This window comes from Coregonus lavaretus, assembly GCF_964263955.1.
Source record: "Coregonus lavaretus genome assembly, contig: HAP1_SCAFFOLD_1802, whole genome shotgun sequence".
Classification (NCBI taxonomy): domain Eukaryota; kingdom Metazoa; phylum Chordata; class Actinopteri; order Salmoniformes; family Salmonidae; genus Coregonus; species Coregonus lavaretus.
In genome coordinates, this window is record NW_028160893.1 from 15,181 (window position 1) to 38,486 (window position 23,306).

At 44.7% G+C, this 23,306-nt stretch overlaps 2 protein-coding genes across 2 annotated transcripts; both read left to right on the forward strand.

The window, feature by feature from the left end:
* Positions 1–1,457: 1,457 nt before the first annotated feature.
* Positions 1,458–2,698, forward strand: LOC311121340 (lipoyl amidotransferase LIPT1, mitochondrial-like; the record flags this gene model as incomplete). Its single annotated transcript, XM_084195842.1, has 1 exon — positions 1,458–2,698. Exon 1 carries the CDS (start codon positions 1,559–1,561, stop codon positions 2,696–2,698), a length of 1,140 nt encoding a protein of 379 aa, XP_084051968.1. The 5' UTR covers positions 1,458–1,558.
* Positions 2,699–4,111: 1,413 nt separating this feature from the next.
* Positions 4,112–22,800, forward strand: LOC311121341 (eukaryotic translation initiation factor 5B-like). The gene is made up of 22 exons (XM_084195843.1): positions 4,112–4,230; positions 10,638–10,760; positions 10,916–10,982; positions 12,885–13,584; positions 14,189–14,403; positions 14,652–14,901; positions 15,007–15,093; positions 15,239–15,310; positions 15,416–15,714; positions 15,800–16,018; positions 16,687–16,754; positions 16,842–16,983; positions 17,221–17,352; positions 17,905–18,087; positions 18,398–18,559; positions 19,088–19,219; positions 19,638–19,769; positions 19,900–19,976; positions 20,105–20,269; positions 20,964–21,102; positions 21,242–21,403; positions 21,600–22,800. The coding sequence occupies exons 1-22, from the start codon at positions 4,196–4,198 to the stop codon at positions 21,705–21,707; spliced, it is 3,669 nt and encodes a 1,222-aa protein (XP_084051969.1). The 5' UTR covers positions 4,112–4,195; the 3' UTR covers positions 21,708–22,800.
* The last annotated feature ends 506 nt before the right edge of the window (positions 22,801–23,306 follow it).

Sequence of the window (23,306 nt, forward strand, 5' to 3'; positions counted from 1 at the left end):
CCTTTGTTGTCTCCAGTGTAGGGCCCTGCTGGTCCTCCTCTTCCTGCAGCTGAGCTGGTGTATTGATATGGTCTGGCTCCTGCTGGTTCCCCAAAGACAGCTCCTCCACCTCCTCCTCCTCCTCCCCCCTCTCCTCTCCTCTCCTCCCCTCACCCCCTGCTGAAGCTGCACCTCCTCAGCCTGCACACCAGCCACACTAACCTCTGCAGCCTGACACAGGAAGGGCAATGGGGATTAGGTGAAAATGAATAAAATAAGATAATGTGTCTGTATCAAGCTGATAGACAAAAAACGAACAACAGTGTCTGATTTATGGCCACTGTTCTAAACAGTAAACGTTGTCATGGTAACCAGGCTTTTTCCAAACTTGACCTTGGTCCTTGCTAACCAAAACATTGCATTAAAGTTCCTTATTTGACGAACAGGTGATTTTAATCTAGCTACTGATTTATTCATGTAATATAAACAGCACTGCATTGCATTTCAAAAGGTAGCTAGTTTGCAAAGTAGTGTCTTCCAAATCACAGCAACCTTGCTAACGCGCTAGCCTTGAATTGTCGAAAGCTAGACTGATTTTATTATGGCTAGATTGCTCGCTAAACATTTAAATAGAATTTGGCTAAAGCTTCTGCTTGTCTAAGTAACACATCAGATGTAAACAAAAACAAAACATGGTTGAGAGCGAGATCTTCGACTTACTTTTATGGGTGTAATAGTTATAGCTTTAGCGAGCAAGCAGTTACGTGTGGTAATCTGGATAAATCACTGGGGTTTGCAGTTGTAAAGCCAGAATGGCTCCTAAACCGCTTTTCATATGAGATAAACGTTCTGACCAATCAGATGTTAGGATTTGATCGGAATTCGAGATGCAAGCCAATCAGCAAAGGCCCTTTCTTCATGGTGTGCGTCCATTACCTTGACAACGCAGCGTACCCGGTACTTCGCCACACACTGACAACACGTGCTGATAATGTTAGCAAAAGATAATGTTAGCCTAGTGTAAATCCAATTCTAAATGCAAAAGTAGTAGGCATCAGAATTGTTGATTTGACTGCATTGCTCATTGCACTGTCAATCTGTTTTGTGGGAGCCTACCTTTTGTCCCTCTGCAGTACATTATACTTCCATATAGTGAGCCTTTTGTGGCTGCTTTTGCAGAGGGGCAAGTGTTAGCCTGTGAGTTTGTTGATTTTTGCAAGATCAGCCAAAAATAATATTTTAAAACCAACCCTGCCCCTCAGGACCTAGTAAATCCTATTTGACTCAAAATACAAATTATACCGCTGGGTGGCGATGTAAGACCGGCATCTAAAATCACTTGAGCAATAGAGGAGTGGATATCACTCCAGCACAGCAGGTGGCAGTGTTACAACAAGGGTAAATAAATTGTGCCGTCAAGAAAATACGAGGAAAACAGCGGAAGTGTGTGTGGACAAACTCATTGGATCTGAAAACGTATTCACTCTGAACGTTTCCATTCATTTATTTGAAAAGTTTAATTGCACAAAAGTGATTAACTCTTTTCAGATGTACAGAAGAAACGACAGATAGAGGCGCGATGATTTTAAGGACATTCTCGAATTTGTGCGCAAAATCCCAAGCCTGTTTTCGATGGGCTCGAGACAAGAGCACATTGTCAGCTGTCATTGACGAGACTGGTAAGTCAGGACTGATCCTCAAATCTTTGTCAACAGACATATTTGAAAACTTAGCATTAGAGGACTGGATACACGATCATGTTGATCTCCAAAACCGGAGTATACTATTCTTATGGAGTAATGCCCCAGCGGTGGTGATAGGGAGACATCAGAACCCGTGGCAAGAGTGCAACCTTCAGGTCATGAGACAGAAAGGGATACCGCTCGCCAGGCGACGCAGTGGGGGCGGGACTGTATTCCACGATTTAGGAAATGTCAATTTGACTTTCTTCACGTCTAAAAAAAACTATGACCGTCACAGGAATCTCCAAGTCGTGACAAGTGCTTTGAAAGGACTCAGGCCAGACCTGGATGTACGTGCAACAGAGAGGTTTGACATCTTGCTGAATGGCCACCACAAGATTTCAGGAACCGCTGCTAAATTGGGAAGGACAGCAGCTTACCACCACTGCACTCTGCTGTGTTCGGTCGACAGGGCACTGCTGTCCGCGGTGCTGAAACCGACCTGCCAGGGTATCAAGAGCAATGCAACGCAAAGCGTGCCATCCCCTGTGAAAAACCTGCTGGATGAGGACCCGACGTTGGACTGTGACACTATCATGGATTCAGTGGCATCCCAGTACAACACAGAGTTTGCTTTCAGCAGCCCTGTAACACTTGTGGACCCAAGTGATGAGCTGTCCTTGCCTGGTATCCAAAGAATGGCCCATGAACTGCTGGCATGGGAGTGGACATTTGGAAGAACTCCTAAGTTCAGTATCTGTACGACGTTTAAGTTGAAAGATGACATGTCTATCTGCAATGCAACTCTAAACATGGACATCAAGAATGGCATTATAGAATCTTGTGACATTGAGGTTCCATCGGACTGGCTACCTGTGGAGTTGTCTCGAGAGTTCTCCTTACACCTGATAGGTGGGAAATTATGTCCCTACGAGACGTCAGTACTCGCAGCAGAATTGCTGAGGACAATCCCACAAAATAAAGAACTTGAAAGGAAGATGTATAATCTGTGCCGAAGAGTTATCTTCATGATGTGAATAAAGCACTGCTCCATGACATGTATTGTTGTCCAGCGTTTTATTATTGGGATAGTTTCATCACCAATATCTCTGGTCCGAGGGAAGGGGTGCTCTCTGTATAGCAGTTTTAGAAAATGATCTGTAGACCCTGACTTTACATGCACACAAAGTATTTACAATGCATAAATTGTGTATAAACATCTACCTATGATAGTTAAAACTGAACTGGACCATCGTCCTTTAATAAACATGTTATAAACATTATTATGAACCGGGAGTCTTGAATGCTGATTGGCTGAAAGCTGTGGTATAGCAGACCGTATACCACGGGTATGACCAGAATTTTTTTTTTTACTATTCTAATTATGCTGGTAAACAGTTTATAATAGCAATAAGGCACCTCGGGGGTTTGTGATATATGGCCAATATACCACGGCTAAGGGCTGTATCCAGGCACTCAGCGCTGCATCGTGCTTAAGAACAGCCCTTAGCTGTGGTATATTGGCCATATACCATACCCCCTCTGGCCATATTTCTTAAATATACCCTTTAGAAAATAGGTTACATCCTTTCCCCCACAATAAAAGCTCCCTCTGTAATGGGGGTCAGTGTGCTGCTAACAACTTAGCTTCCTCCACTGTCCAAGTTCCCCATACTGGGCCTGAACCAGTGATCCTCTGCTTCGAAACACACGTGATGAGAGGAAGCCCAGTGGCCTGCAGTGGGGGAAGATGGAGCGAGATGGATTTTGGCTGACATTCTGCACATTTTCTTATTGATGAAACATTTAATCTCAATACAGTTTTCTGTTCCCAAAAGAAAAATATGTTATTGAGCAGAGTGGACTAAGTTTTGTCAACTTTACCCTTTGCCAAAGTAAAAAAATAAAAATAGCTTTGTTTAGAAGGAGTGCAAGGGCGAAATGCGAATTGAGTAATTGCACACACGCACTTCATGGAGTAGGCGTTCCCTAACGGAAATATGCAAATACATGCTAGAACGGGCCAATAGGATTTCGTTAGCTCGTGCTTGGCTCTGCCCACCTCCTTGCTTGTTCTGCTCAGTGCCCACTATGATTAATTTGCTCTCATTGTAAACAACATGCTGTGGTCTATCTTGGGTTAATTATACAAATCTTTGGCCTAGTGGTTAGAGTGTTGGACCAGTAACTGAAAGGTCATTAGTTTGAATACGTTAGCCGACAAGATGAAAAATCTGTCGATGTGCCCTTGAGCAAGGCACTTAACCCTGATTTGCTCCAGGGACGCCGTACTACTATGGTTGACCCTGTAAAACAACACATTTCTATGCACCTATCCGGTGTATGTGACAATAATTTTTTACTCCATAATACCTGCGCAGTTTGCGCAGTGAAGATGCCCTTCACTTCAGCACAGACAACAGAAAACGCTCTGCAACTGCGCAGGATGTGTGACCAACACTCATTGGACCAACCATATGTGCTGTATCGGCGAACAACGAGGCTGAACATTGTGGATAAAAAAAGCAAGGAGAATGGGGAAGAAACAGAAAAAGTCAGGCGAAGACAGGTAAATGATAGTGTGGCCCGTGTGTCATAAGATTTGAATAAGTTGCGATGTATGCAACAGACTTCTATGAATATAGCTAGCTAGCTAGTCGTACAGGCTGAGCTCGCTAGCATTAGCATGATACTGGAGCCATGAGTTTCATGTGGCGGCAGATTGCTTTGGCTAGGCCTCCTGTCTTGAGCTTATTAATAAGCTAACGTTATCATCGCGCACTTGTTTTATACCTTTCATATTGACAATGAATTAATCAATTTATATCTCGTATAAACCTGCTTGATTTGGCCCAACAGAGACACTAAACCTATTATTTTCGCTATTAGTTAGCATATGTTATGCAGCTACATTGACACCCTACTACCAGATAGCTACTATAGCTGATTATGCTAGCTAGCCAGGCTCAATGCAGACAGTCAGTCACATTCTAAAGTTAATTTCCATTAGCTCGTGAGCTATCTCTTAGCTAGCTTGCTCACTAACTAATAGGAAAACGCAGATAACTAGCTATCTAGGATGCAATTCTAAGAGGACATTGTCAGCGAACTATTACTGAATCTTTGAGTCACTGATAACATGAGTGAGGACCTCCAGCCTGGCTATGCCCCATGCCTGCAACATCATCCCTTTTCATTGTGCTGTCAGAAAGGGCCCTCATTCATTGTCCCCACTGTCGCCTCTATGGCTTGAGTATCCATCCAATGGCTGTGTCCCCATGTAAGTCAACGGGGTCACTTGCGATTGATACACCAGTTAGATTTGTTGTTGTCCCCCTCAGTTTGGGGAGCTTCAGAATAAAGCACTGTTCTCATAGTAATGCTGATCTCAATGTCTAGAATATATATATTTTCCATTGCCAAGTTTTAGGTATTACTACTAAAAGTCTTAACCAATGTTGTTCATAAATGGATGATACATTCCTGAATAGATGTCAACTGACACTGACATGTCTCATTAAGGCATAGGCCTACAATGGATGCTTGTCTGCCAAGTGCACTAATCTACACTGACTACTAGTAGTAGGCACTCAAATCCACCCTTTGAAAGGCATGACCAGGTGTCTGCTTTTGTCTGTGGGAATGAGTCTTGACAGATAATAGACAGAGACAGTAGGCCTTAGTGCCGTGCTGGCTTGGCGGCGGAAGCTGCCATTTAAGTTGATTATTGAGGGATATATATTGACTGACCTGCTGTGATGGTGAGCTCTCACCCCTTGTACTGTATACTACTGATCTGCTGCCTGCTCCAGTCAACGCTGCAGTAAGGTCAAGATGATACCAGGCCAGGGCTAAAGATGGCGCAGAACGCCAATGGCGGAAGGATATTCAAGCTTGATTAACTATGGTCCTCTCTGTTCCCCGTAACCAACGACTATTACAGGTCTGGTCCAGAAACAACCCCTAACCCTAACCCTAACCCTAAAGGCACTTGTATATAAGCAATATTCATAGTAGTTATTACGGGTAAATAAGTGAAAGGAATAACATTGATAGACAGGATGTTGATAGTTATCCTGTTCTATCAGCTGCTTCTTCATGATTTCATTACACAGAGGCTAGGGTGTGTGCACTGTGCATCCTGTGTATTATACCCGGGGTTGGGCCCTGTCCATTCAAATATAGAGGTGCTTTCCACTGCTGATGCAACAGGCATGCAAGGACGCTAGCCTCTCCGTCTGTATAAAGGCTGAGGATGAGCAGACGTAGGGCTTTTAGCCTCAAAGATCCATGTCCTGCTTCAGGTAAGGTTGTTGTGGTTGGATTGTGGGTGGTTAGTAGTTGAGATGGTGGTTATCAGTAGGTTCATAATGGTCATTACAGGTTAGGGACTGAAGTTGTTTGGCTTTCATGTTTGGTCTTCATCTTCAACCGTCGGACATAAGACTGAAGGTCTAGAATTAGATATTGCATTTTTTGGACAGTAGGTTTAACAGTGTGCAGCAGGTGTTGTTGTTGGATGCACACTTCCCACAGTCAGGGTTGATTTGTGGCCACTTGTGAGTCATTTTAGGACTGTACAGTCGTGGTCAAAAGTTTTGAGAATGAAACAAGTATTGGTCTTCTCAAAGTTTGCTGCTTCAGTGTTTTTAGATATTTTTGTCAGATGTTACTATGGTATACTGAAGTATAATTATAAGCATTCCATAAGTGTCAAAGGCTTTTATTGACATTTACATTAAGTTTATGCAAAGAGTCAATATTTGCAGTGTTTACCCTTCTTTTTCAAGACCTCTGCAATCCGCCCTGGCATGCTGTCAATTAACTTCTGGGCCACATCCTGACTGATGGCAGCCCATTCTTGCATAATCAATGCTTGGAGTTTGTCAGAATTTGTGGGTTTTTGTTTGTCCACCCGCCTCTTGAGGATTGACCACAAGTTCTCAATGGGATTAAGGTCTGGGGAGTTTCCTGGCCATGGACCCAAAATTTCGATGTTTTGTTCCCCGAGCCACTTAGTTTTCACTTTTGCCTTATGGCAAGGTGCTCCAGCATGCTGGAAAAAGCATTGTTCGTCACCAAACTGTTCTTGGATGGTTGGAAGAAGTTGCTCTCGGAGCATGTGTTGGTACCATTCTTTATTCATGGATTTGTTCTTAGGCAAAATTGGAAGTGAGCCCACTCCCTTGGCTGAGAAGCAACCCCACACATGAATGGTCTCAGGATGCTTTACTGTTGGCATGACACAGGACTGATGGTAGCGCTCACCTTGTCTTCTCCGGACAAGCTTTTTTCTGGATGCCCCAAAAAATCGGAAAGGGGATTCATCAGAGAAAATGACTTTACTCCAGTCCTCAGCAGTCCAATCCCTGTACCTTTTGCAGAATATCAGTCTGTCCCTGATGTTTTTCCAGGAGAGAAGTGGCTTCCTCGCTGCCCTTCTTGACACCAGGCCATCCTCCAAAACTCTTTGCCTCACTGTGCGTGCAGATGCACTCACACCTGCCTGCTGCCATTCCTGAGCAAGCTCTGCACTGGTGGTGCCCCGATCCCGCAGCTGAATTAACTTTAGGAGACGGTCCTGGCGCTTGCTGGACTTTCTTGGGCGCCCTGAAGCCTTCTTCACAACAATTGAACCTCTCTCCTTGAAGTTCTTGATGATCCGATAAATGGTTGATTTAGGTGCAATCTTACTAGCAGCAATATCCTTGCCTGTGAAGCCCTTTTTGTGCAAAGCAATGATGATGGCACGTGTTTCCTTGCAGGTAACCATGGTTAACAGAGGAAGAACAATGATTTCATGCACCACCCTCCTTTTAAAGCTTCCAGTCTGTTATTCTAACTCAATCAGCATGACAGAATGATCTCCACCCTTGTCCTCATCAACACTCTCACCTGTGTTAACGAGATAATCACTGACATGATGTCAGCTGGTCCTTTTGTGGCAGGGCTGAAATGCAGTGGAAATGTTTTTTGGGATTAAGTTCATTTTCATGGCAAAGAGGGACTTTGCAATTCATCTGATCACTGTTCATACCATTCTGGAGTATATGCAAATTGCCATCATAAAAACTGAGGCAGCAGACTTTGTGAAAATGTATATCATTCTCAACTTTTGACCACGACTGTAGTAAAGCCTTCAAAGCTGTCGACATTTTCTGTTGACAACCTTTTTAGTGTCCTGTGACTGACTGACTCTCTGTCTGGGTCGGACTGACTGTGTCTGCCTGGGTCGGACTGACTGTGTCTGCCTGGGTCGGACTGACTGTGTCTGCCTGGGTCGGACTGACTGTGTCTGCCTGGGTCGGACTGACTGTGTCTGCCTGGGACGGACTGACTGTGACTGACTCTGTACCCTCCTTGTCAGCCTGGATATGAAAATCATATTTGCGTGAAATGTGCTAATTTGATCAAGGCTGCAAATATTTTTAATACCACACATGCCTTACTAGTTTGTATAATTTTGCTGCTAAGCCTGCATTTTTTGTTACATAGCATATGGCAGAAATCTGCACTGAGAAGCATGTGGTTCCCAACTACAGTGCCTTGCAAAAGTATTCATCCCCCTTGGCGTTTTTCCTATTTTGTTGCATTACAACCTGTAATTTAAATTGATTTTTATTTGGATTTCATGTAATGGACATACACAAAATAGTCCAAATTGGTGAAGTGAAATGAAAGAAAATTACTTGTTTCAAAACATTCTAAATAATAAATACCGGAAAAGTGGTGTGTGCATATGTATTCACCCCCTTTGCAATGAAGCCCCTAAATAAGATCTGGTGCAACCAATTACCTTCAGAAGTCACATAATGAGTTAAATAAAGTCCACCTGTGTGCAATCTGTGTCACATGATCTCAGTGTATATATACACCTGTTCTGAAAGGCCCCAGAGTCTGCAACCCCACTAAGCAAGGGGCACCACCAAGCAAGCGGCACCATGAAGACCAAGGAGCTCTCCAAACAGGTCAGGGACAAAGTTGTGGAGAAGTACAGATCAGGGTTGGGTTATAAAAAAATATCCGGAACTTTTAACATCCCACGGAGCACCATTAAATCCATTATTAAAAAATAGAAAAAATATGGCACCACAACAAACCTGCCAAGAGAAGGCCGCCCACCAGAATTCACGGACCAGGCAAGGAGGGCATTAATCAAAGAGGCAACAAAGAGACCAAAGATAACCCTGAAGGAGCTGCAAAGCTCCACAGCAGAGATTGAAGTATCTGTCCATAGGACCACTTTAAGCCGTACAGTCCACAGAGCTGGGCTTTACGGAAGAGTGGCCAGAAAAATGCCATTGCTTAAAGAAAAAAATAAGCAAACACGTTTGGTGTTCGCCAAAAGCCATGTGGGAGACTCCCCAAACATATGGAAGAAGGTACTCTGGTCAGATGAGACTAAAATTGAGCTTTTTGGCCATCAAGGAAAACTCTTTGTCTGGCGCAAACCCATCACCTCTCATCACCCCAAGAACACCATCCATGTTTTTCATCGGCAGGGACTGGAAAACTGGTCAGAATTGAAGGAATGATGGATGGCGCTAAATACAGGGACATTCTTGAGGGAAACCTGTTTCAGTCTTCCAGAGATTTGAGACTGGGACGGAGGTTCACCTTCCAGCAGGACAATGACCTTCAGCATACTGCTAAAGCAACCCTCGAGTGGTTTAAGGAGAAACATTTAAATGTCTTGGAATGGCCTAGTCAAAGCCCAGACCTCAATCCAATTGAGAATCTGTGGTATGACTTAAAGATTGCTATACACCAGTGGAACCCATCCAACTTGAAGGAGCTGGAGCAGTTTTGTCTTGAACAATGGGCAAAAATCCCAGTGGTTAGATGTGCCAAGCTTATAAAGACATACCCCAAGAGACTTGCAGCTGTAATTGCTGCAAAAGGTGGCTCTACAAAGTACTGACTTTGGGGGGTGAATAGTTATGCGCGCTCAAGTTTTCTGTTTTTTTTGTCTTGTTTGTTTCACCCCAAAAAATATTTTGCATCTTCAAAGTGGTAGGCATGTTGTGTAAATCAAATGATACATACCCCCCAAAAATCAATTTTAATTCCAGGTTGTAAGTCAACAAAATAGGAAAAATGCCAAGGGGGGTGAATACTTTCATATGCCACTGTATGTATGTATGTGTATGTATATGTATGTATGTATATATATATATATATATATATATACACACATATCTTTTTTTTTATTATGATAATTTTTTAGGGGGTAGATCAGCTTTAATATTGCCGATAGATTGTAGCTTCCATTAATGTAATTGTCATTTCCAATCCCCCATATATATTTATATACAGTACCAGTCAAGTTTGGACACACTCATTCCAGAGTTTTTCTTTATTTTTACTATTTTCTACATTGTAGAATAATAGTTAAGACATCAAAACTATGAAATAACACACATGGAATCATGTAGTAACCAAAAAAGTGTTAAACAAATCAAAATATATTTTATATTTGAGATTCTTCAAAGTAGCCACCCTTTACCTTGATGACAGCTTTGCACACTCTTGGCATTCTCTCAACCAGCTTCATGAGGTAGTCACCTGGAATGCATTTCAATTAACAGGTGTGCCTTGTTAAAAGTTAATTTGTGTAATTACTTTCCTTCTTAATGTGTTTGAGCCAATCATTTGTGTTAAAATTACATTTTTGGAAAGCAATTATTATTTTAGCAAACAATTATTGTGATTCATCCTATATTGGCCCTAACATCTTTACTCCCTAGCAACAGTTGTGGGATACATACATACACACACAAACACTCATACACACTCAACCCCTTTCCCCCACAAACAACCATAAACTCAGATGCTCAACAGTTGTTCCATCCCAGAGCCCAACTCAAGAAAGGAATTGATTTACGAATGCATATACAGTTCCCAACTATGTTTGACGATGCTGTCTATTGCCAAGTGTAATGCGCATCATATGTGATTTGCGTGACTTTATTTCAGTGCCAAAGACGATGGCATCGACCTTGACGCCCTAGCAGCAGAAATCGAAGGCGCGGGAGCCTCCAAGGAACAAGGTAAAGGAAAAGCCAAGAAGAAGAAAGACAAAAAGAAAGAGGAATTTGAGTAAGTCTTTTATTTCCTGTCTTCGACAGTAATGAACGCTCCATTTCAAATCATTATGGAAATAACAACCAACTGTTGGACGGAAATATTTTCTATACTTGCCTTGGACTTTGCAGTCTACTGTGTACTGATCATAATGATTTGATCTTTGACAGTGAAGATGACATCCTGAAAGAGCTGGAGGAACTGTCTCTTGAAACCACGGGAGCTAAAGGCAGCAAGGTAAAGTATAGCCATATGCTAATCTGCATATGTAATGACCCTATACCAGGTTATAGCCCAATGCTAATATGACTATATAATGACCCTATACCAGGTTATAGCCCAATGCTAATATGACTATATAATGACCCTATACCAGGTTATAGCCCAATGCTAATATGACTATATAATGACCCTATACCAGGTTATAGCCCAATGCTAATATGACTATATAATGACCTTATACCAGGTTATAGCCCAATGCTAATATGACTATATAATGACCCTATACCAGGTTATAGCCCAATGCTAATATGACTATATAATGACCCTATACCAGGCTATAACAGGGTTTCCGTTAGCCGGTATAAGCCGGCTTCAAAAAAATTAATAAAATAGAAAAGCCGATCAATTAAATTGGCCCCGGCCAATTGTCCGGGAGAAGGAAAGAAATCCCATTGCGAAATAATGCTTTTTAGCGTATTCATTGACGGAAATACCAGTTGATGTAAATACATTTGACCGGTCATGCTTATCAGTCTATGGGTTAATTTGCATAATTTAGTGGAATTATTCATGATGTATCTTATTTATCACACGTGCACAGCATACAGATACATAGCCTTTGAGCGGAAAATCTGTCAGACAGTGCTTTTGCGCAACAATTCTAAATGCAATCATGGGTTAACCATTTTTTGGCCACTATTAAAAATGCCTACAATTTTTATTTCTCAAATGGTAATTGAAGTGAGCGTCCCATTCGCCATTCAAATGCATAGGCAATGGCAGGCAGGCTTTATCAGCGCTTCACACACCACTTTGCAATGAGCTGGAAGCCGTATGCATTTTGAAAACATACAGCTACTTAATTGTTTGGAACCTGAACGTTTTACTACATATTATGAGGCATGTTTTACCTTGCTTCAAAGTAGACTAGGCAAAATCCGACCATATCCATGGAGGCAATTATTTTATAAAGACTTCCATAAGCCATTTAAACCAGTAGCCTATTTAACAAAGAGAGCATGCAGACGAAGCCAACAAGCACGATTCTCTGTTCCTGGATCTGAATCAACTCGTCCCCAAAATAGCAAAAGAAGCAAGAAAGGGACTGATCATGACCAATCTATAAACCGGATAAACATTGGAATTAATTTTGAAAGATGGAAAAGTGAGGCCGAAATGGCCACCGTTCTCATGGACTGGTAACTTTAGTGCCGACAACCCCCACAGACTTGTCCCTCCATCTCCTGAGTGGCGCAGTGGTCTAAGGCACTGCATCGCAGTGCTAGCTGTGCCACTAGAGATCCTGGTTTGAATCCAGGCTCGGGGAGACCCATGGGGCGGCGCACAATTGGCCAAGCGTCGTCCAGGGTAGGGGAGGGAATGGCCGGCAGGGATGTAGCTCAGTTGGTAGAGCCTGGCGTTTGCAACGCCAGGGTTGTGGGTTCGATTCCCACGGGGGGCCAGTATGAAAAATAAAAAAATAATGTATGCACTCACTAACTGTAAGTCGCTCTGGATAAGAGCGTCTGCTAAATGACTAAATGTAAAAATGAAAAGACTAATCTGTCTTTTACTTATCAAAGTTCTCAACTTAATTGAGCAAACAACAGTAGGCCTACAGCCTGTCTTACTGGCATCAGTGGAGAGCATCGGCCATGTCCCCGGTGAGTGAGCACTGCGCATATTCACTCTTTATCATTGTCGGGTCAGTGCCACTTAAAAGTTAGTTTTTAGACAATAATTTCCTCTTCCAGTTTAGATGGATGTCATGTGCATGTTCTGTTAAGATTAATTACCACGTTTTCATACAGAAACCCTGGGCTATAGCCCAATGCTAATCTGCATATGTAATGACCCTGTACCAGGCTAGCAAAGCACATGCTCCTATGGAGTACTCATCACTTCCACAATCCACAGAAACCAGACGCCACAGACGAGCCGGAGAGTGCCGCCGAGCCGCCGCCGCCCACCAAAGCAGAGAAGAAGAAGACGCGGAAGGGCAAGCGAGCCAGCCTGGAGGATGACGACGGGGAAGACGAAGAGGTTTCGGGTACGGGTCACGTGGGAAAGGAGGACAAGCAGAAGGACAAGACGACATCTGCTGCCCCCGCTGCTGCTGCTGCTGCTGGCTCAGACTCAGAGGACGAGGCCTCACGGACCCGGAGGAAACCTAAGGCAGGGAAGAAAGGAGGCCGCAAGGAGGCCTCGGACGAGGAAGAGGAGGATGAGGATGGAGGTGCGAGGAAAGGGGGAGGAGGAGGGGAGGATGATTCGGACGATGACGGCTCGGTGGACGCGTCGCAGGCCGGAAAGAAAGGCAAGAAGAAAGGTAAAGCCAAGGCAGACGATGAAGAGGAGGAAGAGGAGGAGGGAACCTTCAAGATGAAGACGGCCGCTCAGAAGAAAGCAGAGAAGAAGGAGAGAGACCGCAAGAAGAAAGAGGAGGACAGGGCTAAGCTGAAGAAGCAGAAAGAGAAGGAGGAGGAGAAAGAGGGGAGTACTGAGGTGGCAGCAGTGCCTAAGAAAGAGAAAGAGGTAGTGAAGAAGAGTGAGCCAGCGGCACCAACTCCAGCAGCAGAGATTGAAGATCAGGAAGGGGCTGATCCTCAAGGAGAGGGTGAGATTTATAATTGGTTAATATTGTATCCATTCCACAGCCTAAATGGCAACACTTTACAATGAGTTGCCCCTATACCATGTAGGAACTACTTTGGTTTTAAGAATGTAAATGTTTATCTGTACCCATTAGCTGCCGATGAGGTGCTTGAAACAATTAATGGTAAGGGAAGGAAACTAACAGATTTCTGTTTTAAGGTAGCTTGTTACATGCCTTAATTAATTAATTAATTTTGCTTGACCCCAGGAAGAGTAGCTGCTGCCTTGGCAGGAACTAATGGGGGTCCATAATAAATACAAATATATGTGGTGTTAATGTGTAGTTCCATGCAGCCACAGTAGTAGAAGTCCTGTAGGAACTACTTTGGTAGTATTGTAATTACTCATCTTAATTCTACCCATTAGCAGCTGATGCAGTGGTTGAAACAATGAATGAACCCAATGGTAATGTTTTCAAAGTAGTTAAAAGTGGCATTACTGTGACGCTACATGTAATTAGTCCAAGATGTAGAAATGGCTTGATGTTGCAGTTTCATGGTTACGGTGTGACTGTTTAGGTTAGTGTGCTATGACTGATTTCTGTTGGGGTTTTTGTGTTACTTCAGAAGAGGAAGGGGGAGACAAGAAGGGCAAGAAAGACAAGAAGAAGAAGAAGGGGGACAAGGAGAAAGAGGAGAAGAAGAAGGGACCCAGCAAGGCCACAGTGAAGGCCATGCAGGAGGCTCTGGCTCGCATGAAGGAGGAAGAGGAGCGCGCCCAGAAGGAGGAAGAGGAGAACCTGCGTCGCCTGGAAGAGCAGGAGGCTCAGAGACTGGAGCAGGTTAGACACACACATACACACACACACTGTGTACACACACATACACACACACACACTGTGTACACACACACACACACACTGTGTACACACACATACACACACACACACACACACACACTGTGTATACACACACACACACACACTGTGTACACACACATACACACACACACACACACTGTGTACACACACACACACACACACACACACTGACCTCTTACCAACTGACCTCTTCAATGTGACACCTACAGGAGCGCCTGGAACAGGAGCGCAAGGAGAAGAAGAAACAGAAGGAGAAGGAGAGGAAGGAGAGGCTGAAGAAGGAGGGCAAACTGCTGACCAAAGCCCAGAAAGAGGCCCGGGCCAGGGCTGAGGCCACACTTGAACTACTGAAGGCCCAGGGTATTGAAGTGCCATCCAAAGACGACTCGGTGCCAAAGAAGAAGCCAGTGTACGGAGACAAGAGGAAAAAGAAACCCCAGCAAGCACAGACCCCTGAAGGTAACAGCCTCTTCCAATCCACGTCAAATACCTTTCCAACTGCAAAATCATTGATCTATTCATTCGTTTGTGCCTCATCCCTCATTCCTCCTCTTCCCTGGTCAGAGACCTCAGAGGTCATGTCACCCACGTCGGAGACTGCAGAGCCAATCATCTCACCGATGGCGGTGGAAGCTCCCAAAGTAGAAGCAGGTAAAATGGACCATTTATTTTTTAGACTGAGCCTGCCTTTATGTCCTCAGCTTGTTGTCCAGATCTTGGTGTAACGCCAGACAACTTTCATTGCCTCAGTCACATTTTGTATCACGTCTTCCTCTCCCTCCCTCCCTCCCCCCAGAGGTAGAGCAGAAAGCTGAGTCTGCAGTTGATGACTGGGAGGCTATCGCTGAGACTATCGATCAGGACAAAGGTAGGACAGGACAGACTTCAGGTTTTAGCAATATGGCACTCTCCCAAAGGCTTGTGGGAATTTTCTCCATGCTTACACCTCATAACGTCTGTTCTCCCTCTACAGAGCTGAAGAAGGTCCACATTGAGGTGAAGCCAGAGACGCCAAAGCAGCCCCAACAGAAACCCTCGTCACAGCCGGAGGAAGAGGAGGACGATGAGGACGAGGAGGAAGAGGATGATGAGGAGGAGGAGGAGAGTGAGGAGGAGGAGGAGAAGGAGAGTCAGCCTCACGCACCGCAGCAGGCCCCAGCCACAAAGAGGAAGGGAGGGAAGGAGAGCTCAGAGTCCAGTAGTGACAGCGACTCAGACGATGATCTCACTAAAGAGGAGCGGATCTACGACAAGGCCAAGAAGCGTATTGAGGTAGTCTCATACATACACACTCCTATCAACACTGTTGAACGGTAGAGAAGTGTGATGTGGTTCCGTCTGTGCTTCTCCTGTGTAGAAACGTCGAGCAGAGAACATAAAGAACATCAACCTGGACAAGCTCCGCTCCCCCGTGGTCTGTGTACTGGGCCACGTAGACACAGGCAAGACCAAGATCCTGGACAAGTTGAGGCATACTCACGTACAGGACGGAGAGGCAGGAGGGATCACCCAACAGATCGGAGCCACTAACGTACCTCTGGAGGCCATCGTAGAGCAGACCAAGATGGTGAAGAACGTGAGTACCGCTGCGCCTCTCCCTTCTGCTCAGACACAGTCATACACTGAACCGTGAGCGTACACTGAGTGTACAAAACATTAGGAACACCTTCCTAATATTGAGTTGCAACCCCTTTGGCCCTCAGAACAGCCTCAATTTGTCGGAGCATGGACTCTACAAGGTGTCGAAAGCTTTCTACAGGGATGCTGGCCCATGTTGAATCCAATGCTTCCCACAGTTCTGTCAAGTTAGCTGGATGTCCTTTGGGTAGTGGACAATTCTTGATACACGGGAAACTGTTGAGGGTGAAAAACCCAGCAGCGTTGCAGTTCTTGACACACTCAAACGGGTGCGCCTGGCACCTACTACCATACCCTGTTCAAAGGCACTTAAATCTTTTGTCTTGCCCATTCACTCTCTGAATGGCACACATACACAATCCATGTCTCAATTGTCTCAAGGCTTAAAATTCCTTCTTTAACCTGTCTCCTCCCCTTCATCTCACTTATTTGAAGTGGATTTAACAAGTGACATCAATAAGGAATCGTAGCTTTCACCTGGTCAGTCTGTCATGGAAAGAGCAGGTGTTCCTAATGTTTTGTACACTCAGTGTATGTATGGCATTGGATTTGAATAGATAGTTGGTGTTTAATGGTTCTTTAATCATTTCATTGTTTCCTCTTCAGTTCAACAACGAGGCCATTAAAATCCCAGGAATGCTTATCATCGACACCCCAGGCCACGAGTCTTTCAGGTAAGCCCTCATTCAGAAAAGTGTGTGTGGCCACTGCCTGCGTGTGTGTATCTGACAGCATCTCACACCATCTCTCTCTATGTCCAGTAACCTGAGGAACCGGGGCAGCTCTCTGTGTGACATAGCCATCCTGGTGGTGGACATCATGCACGGTCTGGAGCCTCAGACCCTGGAGTCCATCAACCTGCTCAAGGAGAAGAAGTGTCCCTTCATCGTAGCACTTAACAAGGTCAGTCTCTGTCTGATCACCTCCCAGACATGCTCATAGCTTATCTCTGGGATGGATGGAAGGATGGATTATATGTCTGGTAGAGGACTTGCATGCATTAAAGGCACTCAATGGCCCACAATTGACTGGGAATAAAGCTACCGGTTTCAATAGCTGGCAGTAGTTAATTGGTTGCCCATCCATGTGACATGATGTGTCTTGTCCCTTCTATTCGTTCCATTTCTATGTCTACTCCAGATTGACCGTCTGTATGACTGGAAGAAGAGTCCGGACACAGACGTGGTGGCCACACTGAAGAAGCAGAAGAAGAACACCAAGGATGAGTTTGACGAGAGGGCCAAAGCTGTCATCGTGGAGTTCGCACAGCAGGTCACTAACTATATGAACAAAGGAGGGAATAGAGTTTCGGAGTTGACAGCACTTTTCACTATTGCGATGCACCGATTGTGTGAACCCTGAGTGACCCTGCACCTTAGAGGCTGCTGCCCTATGTACATAGTCATTGAACACTGGTCACTTGAATGTTTACATACTGTTTTACCCACTTCATATGTATATATACTATGTTCTATTCAAGGCTCATCCTATACAGCTACTGCTGTACACACATTTTCTATTCATATACTGTCCATACTGTCTATACACACCATTATATATGTGTGTGTGTGTGTGTGTGTGTGTATATATATATATATATATATATATTTATATTCCGGTCTCTGACATTGCTCGTTCTGATATTTCTTAATTTCATTTATTATTATATTTATGTGTATGTTGTTATTGTGTTGCTAGATATTACTGCACTGGTAGAGCTATAAACATGAGCATTACACTGCACCTGCAATAACATCTACAAATCTGTGTATGCGACCAATAAACTTTGATTTGATTTAATATCTCTCTTGTGTATTCGTACAGGGTCTGAACGCAGCCCTCTTCCATGAGAACAAGGACCCTAGGACCTTTGTGTCTCTGGTGCCCACGTCGGCCCACTCCGGGGACGGCATGGGCAACCTGATCGCTCTGCTGGTGGAGCTCACCCAGACCATGCTAGCACGCCGCCTGGCTCACTGCGACGAGCTCAGGGCTCAGGTCATGGAGGTGAGGGAGAACTACTACATTACTGTCACAGCTTATTGAGATGAGGAAGAAGAATCCTCCCTGTTGTTGTTACGGTTAGATTTGTGTTATTTTAGGGGCATTTCTGTTACGTCAGTGTCATTACTGTTACATCGGTGTCATTACCGTAGCGTCGGTGTCATTACCGTAGCGTCTGTGTCATTACCGTAGCGTCGGTGTCATTACCGTAGCGTCTGTGTCATTACCGTAGCGTCGGTGTCATTGGCGTTCCATCATCTAACACTTATTATTAATGTTGTATTAAACTCAACATGTGTCTGTCAATCCTCAGGTGAAAGCCCTGCCTGGTATGGGCACCACGATAGATGTGATCCTGATCAATGGGGTTCTCCGGGAGGGAATGACCATCATCGTCCCGGGGGTGGAGGGACCCATCGTCACCCAGATCAGGGGGCTGCTGCTGCCTCCACCCATGAAGGAACTCCGGGTCAAGGTATGAAGGAAATGCTTATGTTGGGCCTTTCTTTATTAAAGAGCACTTGTAGGTGCAGCAAACAGTTATGACCTGATTTCAACAGGAATGTCATGCTGTCCATGACTTGGCTAGGGTTAATCTTAACTTCCACTTCCAAGTCTCATTTTCACTAAGTAATTCACTGATGTCAATGGCAGACTAAGCGATAATTTGACGGTGGAAGTTAGAATTGGCGGCAGGTTGCCTAGCAGTTAGCGCATTGGGCCAGTAACCGGAAAGTTGCTGGTTCGAATACCCGAGCCGACAAGGTGTAAAATCTGTTGATGTGCCTTTGAACAAGGGTTGCTGTACTACAATGGCTGACGCTGTAAAACAACACATTTCACTGCAACTATCCGGTGTATGTGACAATAATAAAACTTTTTCTTAAAAGAATTGGCCCCATAATGATGATCTGTGTGCAGTATTAATGAATGATCTGACCCCCGGTCCTCTTTAGAACCAATATATAGTATTAATGAATGATCTGTCCTCTTGCCCATTTAGAACCAGTATGAGAAACATAAGGAGGTGTCTACAGCCCAGGGAGTGAAGATCCTGGGGAAAGACCTGGAGAAGACCCTGGCAGGGCTCCCCCTGCTGGTGGCCCACAAGGAGGACGAGGTGGCCGTGCTCAGGGTAAGACTGGCACATTGTACTGTATATCAGGGTTTCTTTTTAAAAAATCAGCTCGAGACCCAAATGAGAAATTGACCGTCCTCCCGTGACCCAAATCGTCCTCCAACGACCCAAATTAAGAATGAATAGTGTGTGATTTATAGATGTATTCTCATAATTCGCAAACCCACCTCTCACATGCCCAGGGCCCACTTTGAAACCCGACCCATAGTTTAAGAAACGCTGCTGTATATGAGAACAGGGCTGTGTCTCAATAGTGTTAGACTGGAACCCTTTGCCACCTACGGCTACATGTCAATAGTTATGAATGGCTCCCTGCTTCCTGTCCTTGTCTTTTTTTTTTCCTTCTCTGAGTGAGTTACTAGCACACACACACACACGGTGTATTGAGATCCTCTGCGTTGTGATTCCCCTGCAGGATGAGTTGGTGCGGGAACTGAAACAGACGCTGAACTCCATCAAGCTGGAGGAGAAGGGTGTGTACGTCCAGGCCTCCACCCTCGGATCCCTGGAAGCCTTGCTCGAGTTCCTACGAGTGTCCAAAGTGCCTGTGAGTATCACCCACATATGCTTACCGCTCATACACACACACACACACACACACACACACCGTATCAAACTACAATATAGTATTGAGATAATGTGCTGTAATGTTCATGTTTTTCCGTCTCCTCCAACAGTACGCTGGCATCAACATCGGTCCAGTTCACAAGAAAGACGTGATGAAAGCTTCCACTATGCTGGAGCATGATCCACAGTATGTGACCTTTCTCTTTCTGTTTCCCCTCCTGTTATACATTTGTTTGTTTGGTTACTGTCTCAGCATGATTAACCCTTTCCGTGTAAACTGGACAATAACACACATGAAATGTTATTCTATTCTAGGTATGCAACGATCCTGGCGTTTGATGTGAAGGTGGAGAGGGACTCCCAGGAGATGGCTGACAGTCTGGGGGTGAGGGTGTTCAGTGCTGAGATCATCTACCACCTGTTTGATGCCTTCACCAAGTACAGAGAGGACTACAAGAAGGCCAAGCAGGACGAGTTCAAGTATGTGAACACACACACACCCTTTACATGATACCAACCATGACTTTGTTTTGCTGTCATAGGCCATGGCACAAGTGATACACACTGAGCCCATTGGAAGGCTTCCACCTGTCCTGCCTGGGCTTGGTTTCCAGACAGGACAGTAGGTGTGTGGTATGCCTGGGCTTGGTTTCCAGACAGGACAGTAGGTGTGTGGTATGACTGGGATAGGTTTCCAGACAGGACAGTAGGTGTGTGGTATGCCTGGGCTTGGTTTCCAGACAGGACAGTAGGTGTGTGGTATGCCTGGGCTAGGTTTCCAGACAGGACAGTAGATGTGTGGTATGACTGGGATAGGTTTCCAGACAGGACAGTAGGTGTGTGGTATGACTGGGATAGGTTTCCAGACAGGACAGTAGGTGTGTGGTATGACTGGGATAGGTTTCCAGACAGGACAGTAGGTGTGTGGTATGACTGGGATAGGTTTCCAGACAGGACAGTAGGTGTGTGGTATGACTGGGATAGGTTTCCAGACAGGACAGTAGGTGTGTGGTATGACTGGGCTAGGTTTCCAGACAGGACAGTAGGTGTGTGGTATGACTGGGCTAGGTTTCCAGACAGGACAGTAGGTGTGTGGTATGCCTGGGCTAGGTTTCCAGACAGGACAGTAAGTGTGTGGTGTAGTAACAGTCGTTTTCTCTGTGTTTCTCAACAGACACATTGCGGTGTTCCCCACTAAGCTGAAGATCCTGCCTCAGTTCATCTTCAACTCTAGAGACCCCATCGTCATGGGAGTCAACGTGGAGGCTGGGGTCCTCAGACAGGGAACCCCACTCTGTGTGCCCAGCAAGGGGGTGAGTGTGTGCGTGCGTGCACCGGTCTGTGTCTGTGTGTGTGTGTGTGTGTGTGAGATCTGTTTAATCTCAGTGGGGTTTCTATCTTGGTAGAAACGGGTATAATAAAATTATCTCACTCTGATTTACTCCCTATCAGTTTGTGGACATTGGCATCGTGACCAGCATTGAGATCAACCACAAGATGGTGGACAGTGCCAAGAAGGGCCAGGAGATCTGTATAAAGATCGAACCGATCCCTGGAGAGGCACCCAAGATGTTCGGCCGACACTTTGAGGCCACCGACATCCTCGTCAGCAAGGTACGGTCACAAACAATGTGGTGGGTTTTTCAGGTCAGTACAGTGTATCAAGTGCTGTAAGTACTCACTGTTCCACTGTACTGACAGCAGCTCCCCAAACCCTAACAGCATTGGGTTCTGTACCAAAAGTAGTGGACTATAAACAGAACAGGGAGAATTAGGAGTCCTGAATGTGGTCATTCGTTTTGTTCTCCAGATCACCAGAGCGTCCATCGATGCCCTGAAGAACTGGTTCAGAGACGAGATGGGCAAATCTGACTGGCAGCTTATCATGGAGCTTAAGAAGACTTTTGAAATCATCTGAACGGAAGAACGGACACACACCTTCATGTCTTCAGGAGGCCGCAGCACATTTACACACACACACACACCACTGATCACGTGACACCTGATCAAAGACACACACACACACTTATTCATCACACCCACGTATGCATACATCCATAAACGGTGAGAGCAGTGCAGTGTCGCACTTTTCCCCTCTCCCCCATCCCCTCTCCTCTTTGGTGGGCGGGGGAGTGTATTGTTAGAGGGAAAGAAAGTGTTTTTCTGTGAGAAACCAAACTATTTCCCGCTGTTAACAGTGACAGTTTAGACAGCGTCGACACACACACTATTCCAACGTGCCTGTTGTTTGGAATCATCTTGAGTTGTATTTTTCATTTCGCCTCTCTCTCGCTCTCCCCATCCGGCTGCTCGAGCCCTGTCCCCTGTAATTACTCTGGTGTTCAGGTTGGGGTGAGTAGGAGTGAAGAGAGCTGGGTCGGGCGTCACCTGCGCCACAGATCTACAGAATTCAGCAAACTGGGTTTGACAAGTTTCCGTGGGTGCCATGTTGGCACCGGAAGTCCCAAGACAATGACATTCCACTGAGAATGCAAATGACAGCCTTATTGTTATGACATGTTGGGTGCCAACATGGAAGCTAGTTTGCTGAACTCTTTATATCTATCATGGCTCAGGGGGAGATGTGAGCCAAAGGCCTGAGCGAATTAGAGGAGGGGGGGCAGCATTCTTACCATAAGTTTTAGACTTCTGAATAATATTACCTTGTCAGTGTTTTCTATTTTCTTGAATGCAGTTATTTTATGGTCCTTTTAAAAAGCCCCTCCCTCTCTGACATCACCACCACCCATCACCAGCCCCCCTGCCAATGCAGCTCGACTGGTGCCTACAGACGTTTCTTTACAATGAATGAACTAGGTGACAAAATAGGCAAGCCCTCTCTACTTGAGTTCGATATGTGAAAGATAATACAATTCTACATCAATAAAGAAATGTCATATTTATAAAAGTCGCAAACCCTGCCCCCTCTGCCTTGTATATTTTCGATAATGTTATGAATGGAATATGCATTGAATTCAATTCTATGAAAAATAAAGCTTAAGTGCTACTTCCCCTGGTTTTATATGCTGTTATTAGTGATCGTCGAGTTCCCCTATTCCTGGTTTTCTTTTTTCAATAACGTTTTAATATACTGTTAAATCGTGAAATTGCATATTTAATTAATTTCTGCAGAATGGGTGGATGGCTGTGTTTTGTTACCCTGTGAAATTTGTTTTACTTTGTTAATGTGAATCTATACATTTATAGTGCACATATGAATGTGGTGTACAAATGGCAACAATTGCTATTTATTTGATCGAAAGAATAATGTAATCACCCTCAAGGTAGTGGAGATTTTATATTTCTGCAGGCAGGGGGCGCTACAGTTCATTCTGACGTGGGATTCGGGAGTCCTATAAATAATAAAGGGTATTTTCTGCAAAGCTGTATATTTGTACACATTTACATTTAAGTCATTTAGCAGATGCTCTTATCCAGACGTTAACACAACAATACCGATTGAATAAGTAAATACAATAATTTGATAATTAAAATGCTGTAGCCCACTCTGAAATCT